This window comes from Acanthaster planci, linkage group LG06 (genome assembly GCF_054643075.1).
Source record: "Acanthaster planci isolate LZ-2023a linkage group LG06, COTS_SCS, whole genome shotgun sequence".
Classification (NCBI taxonomy): Eukaryota; Metazoa; Echinodermata; class Asteroidea; order Valvatida; family Acanthasteridae; genus Acanthaster; species Acanthaster planci.
The window spans coordinates 17991823-17999576 of record NC_141782.1 but is presented as its reverse complement, the minus strand read 5'-3'; the positions used below and the strand labels follow the sequence as shown (position 1 = coordinate 17999576).

General features: G+C 46.3%; 1 protein-coding gene across 1 annotated transcript; it reads right to left on the bottom strand.

The window, feature by feature from the left end:
- Positions 1–83: 83 nt before the first annotated feature.
- LOC110983296 (uncharacterized) lies at positions 84–7420 on the bottom strand. The gene is made up of 5 exons (XM_022242433.2): positions 6987–7420; positions 4877–5375; positions 3899–4421; positions 2493–2740; positions 84–1971 (listed from the first exon to the last, which is right to left on the bottom strand). Exons 2-5 carry the CDS (start codon positions 5302–5304, stop codon positions 912–914), a joined length of 2259 nt encoding a protein of 752 aa, XP_022098125.2. The 5' UTR covers positions 5305–5375; positions 6987–7420; the 3' UTR covers positions 84–911.
- Positions 7421–7754: the final 334 nt, after the last annotated feature.

Below are 7754 nucleotides of genomic sequence, written 5' to 3'. Positions count from 1 at the left end.
CCTTACCGGGAGACCAGTCTCCCCCCTCCGGATCGTCAGGGTCCGCCCCCAGCGGGCGCGCAAGCGCTGCCGCTACAATAACAAACACAAATGCTGCTTTCTGGTAAAACAACCCGATTCTCAATTCAAAAAATTAACAAGGCGAATAATACTTGAAGGGATGTCATTACTGCTTTATCTTACGACAGCGTGAATTCTTCGAACCTGGCCCTTCCATTCTGTCACATATCGGAATGTTCCCCCTCCCCTTCATCAAACTCCACTTTACTTGACACAAAAAACACGGTCCGTTGTCGTTAATTTGGCGAAGTGAATTCTCCGCAAGCTGTATAAGCCACCGTGCAATTAAACTTAAACATTTAAAATCCCCTCTCTTGATCTGTCAAAGATAGCCAGGCGATATTTTTGAACCATCCAAGCAACACAAAGTGACTTTTGGTGCGCGCTACAGGCGTGTCTAGCCGGGGACAGGGGGTAAGTTACCTCCCTCTCTCCCCCAGCATGTTGCTGCTGCTGCTGCTTCGTCTTTAGTAATTGAAAGCGCTAATTCTTTCGAAACGTTACTATATATCAAATTTCGTGAGGGCGGGGTGAAAAATCTGTTATAAATGAAAAAATGTGGAATCGATTTCAGGAAAAAAATTATTAAATATAATAATTATATACGCCACTGCTACGCGCAAATTTGACAAGATTATATAGGCAATGGGAATCCGATTATAATCCCAAGGGGACTAAAGGAGAAATGGCAAGAGTAGTATTTACGATGGCTGAACCAGCTGAAAAATGGAAATGCACAACATTATTTTGCAAACCCCATCGTTTTTAAAAGACGGCACTGTTTTTAAACATCACACAGCGCTGAATTCTATTAATTCGCAGGAGTTACAGCGACTGTCTTTTGCTTGAGACTATAGAGGGGGCACTTGCTGCCTCCGAGGCGGCGCAGAGTGAGCTCGAGTCCGCCTCGTTGCGGTATGGGCGCTTGAGCCATGCGCTTTCGTTTTGTTATTCCCGGACCTGGGGCGTCTCTTGCATCCAGAGTTTAGCCTCCCCCTCAGCTTCTGCAGCTCTTCCCACTCCTTCTGCATGCACCACTTCTGGAAGACGCCCTCGACGGCCTTCTCCCGCTCCGCCTTCAGGCGCTGTCGTTCAGTCTCCCGCTCTTTCTCGGCTATCCTCTCCTGTCTCCTCTTCTTCAGCTTCTCGGCCAACCAGGCTTCCATTGGTTTTCCGTTACCCAGGCGGGCGGCTAGCTGCTCCGTCTTCCTCTGCTCTTGTCTAGATGACTCTGCCGCTGCTTTGGCCGATTGCTGTTGCTGTTGGGACGCCTTCTTTTCGGCCCAGGCCTCGAATTTCAGTGGTGCTTTCTTCGGCGTTTCGTCCTCGTCCTCGCCTGCTATCAGTGTCTCGTCCTTCTTGCCGAAGGCGTCGTCCAGCATCCTTCCGACTCTGTCGGCCAATCTTCTGTCCCTGGCGTCTTGTGTCTTGGACGCCAGCCAGTCTCGAAAAGCTTGCTCGTTCTCCTCCGGAGTGGGTTTCCTTGTCCTCTTGGTTGGCCAGAAACTGCGTAGTTCTTCGTGTTCTTTCTCTTTCATGAACTCTAATCGTTGAGGATGTTGGACTTGTAGGCCGACCATCGCTCGGAGTTTGTCGTTTAGATAATCGATTGTCAAACTGTTGACTTCTTTTTGATCCAACCCTGGCGTCGACTGGCTTCTGCTCTCTGATGACAAATCGTCTGACGATGCGGACCCGATTTCTGCAGGTTGATTTACAACTGTCGTTTTGTCACTCACGAATGCAGTCGAAGCGGACTTTGTCGTGTTCCGCTTTGGAGTTGACCAATCGTTTTTTGTGTCATTAGCACTAATCTTTTTTTCTGAGGCAAGTGTTTGTCGATCGTCAGCAAAATTATCCTGTGATCTTAAGGCACTTTTCAAAGACAGCAAAGATTCTTGCGTAGTATGCCTGTGATTGAAAGAGCACAAACGAAATACAGCCATTTGTTTTTTTCGGATATTCAGAAATTAAACACCTAATATGGTATGGCAACTTTCCTGCTTGAAGCAAAATTTCCAAATGCACAAGAAGTAGTATAGAAGAAATAGAAAAAAACTGGGCCGGAGAGTACTTCAAAAGTGGCTGAAGGCAGTCTCTGTCGAGAAACATTCTGTTGCCCAATTATTTGAATCTATAATTTTCAGTGGTGATAACGGATGGGATTCGTATAATGAAAAACTAGCATACATCCTTTTCTTGAACAAGACAACAGTTCCTGACGGCTTGAACTTTCCTGGCTAAACTTCTTTTTCTCTTCAAACTAGAAAGACTCTATGAATGCACTCGAAACGCTTAACGTTTCGAAGATTTCGAAATTACAGGACATTATAACAACTTTCTCAGCCACACTCTCATGCTGACATGCCAGAATGTGGAAAAATAGTTAACAGAAAAACGCAAACCATTCATCGCCGTTTTAGTCGTCTTACCGTTCTGCGTTAGGCGGTCGAGAAAAAGTTTGTCCGCTGTGGTCGCTGGAGTACTTAGACATGCCTTTTGACGGCCTCGAATGCGTCTCACCGACAGCAAACTGGGCTGATTTGACTGGCGGTGCTCTGTTGCTGTTCTGCTTGACGGACGTCGAGGACGCTGCGGACCTTGGACGATCGTGGAGATGAACAGATCTGGTCATCACCGGGTTTTTGTCGGGCGTTTCGTGGTGTGGAATCGGGGAGTCCTGTTTTGAAAATGGGGTACAATTGGGCTTTCATCGGGAAGTTTTTAACCCAAAGGTAAACTATCCCTGCACACTTACCGAGAGTTTGTCCAAACTATCAGTAACCTTGTTTCCATTACAAACCCAACTATAGCCAACACGTTGGCTTGCGTTTCGTAGGCTCTGTTTATAGTATGAGATCTGGGGCTTTTAACTTTTGTTCCAGTGTTGGATTTATGCAATAAAATGTGACCGACCAAGTAACGAAGACTGTTATCAAGATGTATTTTTTTTTTTTTTTTTTTTTTGCGTTGGGGAGATGTTAATTATATATAACGGGTTTGCCCTTACCCAACGTATATTTATAAGCACTGTATGCTCAGTGCTTGTCCGAGAACTTGCGAAAAAAAACCTCACAAGCTTACTCGGGTGGGACTCGAACCCACGACCTCCTGCTTACTAGTGCAGATGTCTTAACCACTCGACCACCGAGCTTGCCGGGGTCGGCTGGCCGGTCCGAGTCAAATGAAGCAGCGGGTACCGCGAACTATTATCAAGATGTATTTTTTTTTTTTTTTTTTTTTTTTTTTTGCGTTGGGGAGATGTTAATTATATATAACGGGTTTGCCCTTACCCAACGTATATTTATAAGCACTGTATGCTCAGTGCTTGTCCGAGAACTTGCGAAAAAAAACCTCACAAGCTTACTCGGGTGGGACTCGAACCCACGACCTCCTGCTTACTAGTGCAGATGTCTTAACCACTCGACCACCGAGCTTGCCGGGGTCGGCTGGCCGGTCCGAGTCAAATGAAGCAGCGGGTACCGCGAACTATTATCAAGATGTATTTTTTTTTTGCGTTGGGGAGATGTTAATTATATATAACGGGTTTGCCCTTACCCAACGTATATTTATAAGCACTGTATGCTCAGTGCTTGTCCGAGAACTTGCGAAAAAAACCTCACAAGCTTACTCGGGTGGGACTCGAACCCACGACCTCCTGCTTACTAGTGCAGATGTCTTAACCACTCGACCACCGAGCTTGCCGGGGTCGGCTGGCCGGTCCGAGTCAAATGAAGCAGCGGGCACTGAGCATACAGTGCTTATAAATATACGTTGGGTAAGGGCAAACCCGTTATATATAATTAACGAAGACTGCATGGAATCTAGCCTTGTATACCTCATGCGATTCAGCTGCTGCACTGTGATTTTTCCCTTCTCTCAAGGAGCCCCAGCTCTCCGCACTGGAGGTACTGCTGTCACTGTGAAAAAGAGAACCTTTGGCAGACCATGGTCTCTTCTTCAAGAAGTGATGGTGGTGCTCGCGACCATTCCATGCCGTAATCATGAGCTCCGGCCCGGGGGAGATCGCCAGCTCTTGCATGGGCAAAGTCGGCGTCACGCTGCTCCCCAGCTTCGACTTGGGAAACCTCGGGGACGTCGACCAACTGCATGGCTTCTCTCGGATGGCTCTGTCGGCCCGGATCCTGGAGTACAAGACGAGGCGTCGCTGCGCGCCTTGCTGGCCGCAGGCGGCGGCCGTGTGAGCGGCCGTCTTGCCCGAGGAGTCCTGGACGTCCAGCGAGGCGCCGTGTTGTAGCAGGCTGTCCAGACAGCCGCCATTGCCCATAGCGCAGGCCACGTGAAGGGCGGTTCTTCCTGAGGGGGTCTGCGAATCGGGATGAGCTCCTTCGCAAAGCATTCTGAATGATACGAAATTGGGATTGCAAGAAATCATTCCGGTTGCGCACTCGGTAATGTCATTAAAATTCCAACAAATGATCTTGAAGCCCAACTTAATAGGCAGCAATTGTATAATTTTGTTTAAGAATTTTGTATTTAGACATTTTGTAACCAATTTTAACAACTCCTTCGTTTTATTAAAATAAAACTAGCCTACTGTCTATTTATTGCTAGGGGTTCAGAGCAAATTTATTTACGCCTAGTCAGCGCTCCAGATTTTTACTCCAAAATTTGTGATTTAATAACCTGTTAACACTGTTTTCTACATTTCTGCAAGCTTATAGAGAAATATGTTATTTTTTGGAGGATAATCCAATTATTTATGTGAAACAGTTTGGGTGTACAGCGCTACCAATGATGAATATGCAAATGGAAAACTAATTAACTCTTTAATTTGCCTGTGAAGATTATTTACCTTTCAACCAAATAGTGATACCCTTTATGTGCTGCGATGAACATAGCTACAAACATCCTCTTCGCCAGCCCGTCTGCATCCTTTGTCATAGTAACGCTCCTCATGACCTCCTTCAAGTCGCCTCTCAGTGCAGCATCCACCAGACCGTCGTACCCGTAGGCGGTCTTCACAGGCAGGCGCGACCCGGGTAGAACCAGGAGCTTACCCAGGGTATCCCCGTCCGTGAGCACGGCGTGCTGACGGTAGGAGAGAAGCTGGAGGTCAGTGGGAATGCCGCACACCAGCTCGATCAGGGACTTGAGCTCAGCCACGGTGGTCTGGTGGCGGACGCTGATGGGAGCCAGCGAGCCCGGCCCAGGGAGTTTGGCGAAGACCTCGAAGGTTTCGACGAAGCGGCCCGTATTATCGCGAACTCCAACATGGGTCATTGCGTTGATAAGTGGGGGACACTACGTCACCTCGTTGCTCTGAACAAAAGCTTAGAGATTTTCTGGAGCTCCTAGGAACGGAATTGGATGTTGATCAGAAAAAAACTTTTATCTTAATTAATGATTCAATGACAACAACAAATTAATAGGCTTTATTTTGGACAATTTCTTTGAAAAAGGCAGGACATTTTCTTTGGCAAATCAAACTTGAGTTATATTGTTTACCGGTATGTCACGCAGACATTTCAGCGCAGGGGATATATCGATCACTAAAAGCGGAAAACATCTATCGATTCTGGTTGAATGACGCAGAAAGGAAGGCCACCCCAAGACTGTCCTAAACTGTGGTGTTTTTGCGCAACAACCAGCAGGAAACTGCCGTGACATTTAGGAGCGACGGTGATTTAGTGGCTTCGATGTCACATCGAGTCTACTCCGCGTCCGACCTCTGATCGGACCTCACACGGATCCAATCACAGACCCGACGCACCCGACGCACCAGGCTCGCAATTAAGTTTAATACTGCACATGCCCTGTTAATGATTAACCTCATCAGCATATCCCCAGTCGTAAAACGATCTCTTATCTGCAGTATATCAGAAATTGGACTCCACAGATCAAACAGGCCTACTTTTTTTCTGGAATTTATTGCTCCATGTTAACATTTCAAATGGCTGATTAAGCTTCACATGAACTGCACACGCCCACAAGATTTTATTTGCGCCGCGTTCTGTCACTGTACTAACTCGCAACCAGTGAACAAATCGTGTCGTTATTTAAGCAGAATTAATAAAAAGTCTATTTCAAAATGTATGAGGCTACAAGGACACGCTTTCAGAATTGCTATTGTGATAAGAACTTTGTGCGTACGCGGCAAAGGTGATCCAGGCGTATCACCGAATTTTTTTGGCGGGGGGCGGCCTTCATCTTTGGATTGTGTCTCAGATGCGTAACTCAGGTCAAAATTCTGCACCTCTCAGTTTCCAAGAAAGCAGCAATTCGTGCTGTCCAGTGAGCCAAGAGAGCACACATTTCCGAGTAATATTTTGGCGTGTTCGAGTTTCAAAACCGAAGTGGTTCGGACATAGCAAAGTTGTTTTAACACCGTCGTAGAACATTACTTTTCTGGACTGTAACGGATTTATTAGGTTATAACAAAATTTTCAATGGGGAAATAATTAAAAATTATTGTGAAGGGGGCCTATAGGGAGAGCATATCCGTTTGAAAGAAAACTTTGATTGCATTATAAAACTGGGCCAACATGGGCATACTTCAAACAAATTGAATACTGGGAAAATATTTCCTATACATAACGTTGTTACATCTCGCCAGGCACGCTATAATGCCTCGACTTACACCCCCCCCACGACTGAGCGCAATATTTACCATTTGATTTTTCAGGCTAAAGGTGAAGATGGAAAATGTAAATTTCAAATAAAAAGATTTCAAATTGGCTCAAGATGTCAACAGCAGATTCACCTGTAACAAAACTTCTTGTATAGGGGGTAAAGAATGGAAACTGGGGGAAATGAGGGGAATGTTTTATACTGGTAACTTGGAGTACCAACTGCCTTTCTGTAAGCACTCTCTGCTCCTATATAGGCCTAACCCCCATTCCAAACCACCTTTCTCCAGTCAACCACCATCATGCCTCTTTCCTTTAGAAAATTATCACACTCACCATTTTTCACACCTGTCTTTCCGTATCCGGGATGGTCTTTTGCCGAGCATGCCAGGATCACATTGCGGCTGAATGTGTACGACTGAATGCGGCTGAATGTCGACGAAACTATCAATCATGCATGCAAATTAAAGTGGGCCTGAAACCACCCTAACAACCCACTCGTTACGCGACATTGTTAGAAATGTGAAGGACTATGATAATCTTTCCGTGGTTACTGCTTATAATCCCAACATTCGCCAACACGAGTCTCGTTGCATTTCGTAGTCGGCTCTCTCACTCACCCCTGCCGTGACATTGTAATACGGCGGTGTACTCAAATCCGCCTAGTGCGATTAAGCACCTTACCGCTGGAAATGAGCGCAGCGAGCAGGGTTTGTTTCGCCAAGGCAACCCGCCACCACGTGAGACTCGCCGCCGTACACAGTCGGGGACAGGGACAACAAAAACGCTCTTATTTACATTTCAAAGGGCCTCAGCGGCTGGCTCTGTTTACGACAGATGACATGTCAATAGATCGAAATGTCGCGACCCCCGAGGGCTCTGTGTGACTAAACCAGCAGAGACTTGAAACAGTCGCTCGTTCTCTCTGGGTCTCAATTTCAGTTTCGAGAAAAGAGCATCCCCACTATAAATTAATGCCAAAGTGGAGGGAGGGGTTAGTGACTCAGAAAATTCGTGTCAGGAAGATGAATAAGAAGTAGAGCCAGGACTGAGGCGGTAGAAGTTATTTTTATGTACAATGGGTAACTCCGTTAATGCTCAATT

Bases quoted from the DNA above. Each gene is read 5' to 3' on its own strand.
- LOC110983296 (XM_022242433.2), bottom strand. From the start codon at position 5,304: ATGACCCATGTTGGAGTTCGCGATAATACGGGCCGCTTCGTCGAAACC. The intron at 4,422-4,876 runs GTAAATAATCTT...CGTATCATTCAG, and splicing joins TATCACTATTTGGTTGAAAG to AATGCTTTGCGAAGGAGCTC. The intron at 2,741-3,898 runs GTATACAAGGCT...TTTTCAAAACAG, and splicing joins CAGCAGCTGAATCGCATGAG to GACTCCCCGATTCCACACCA.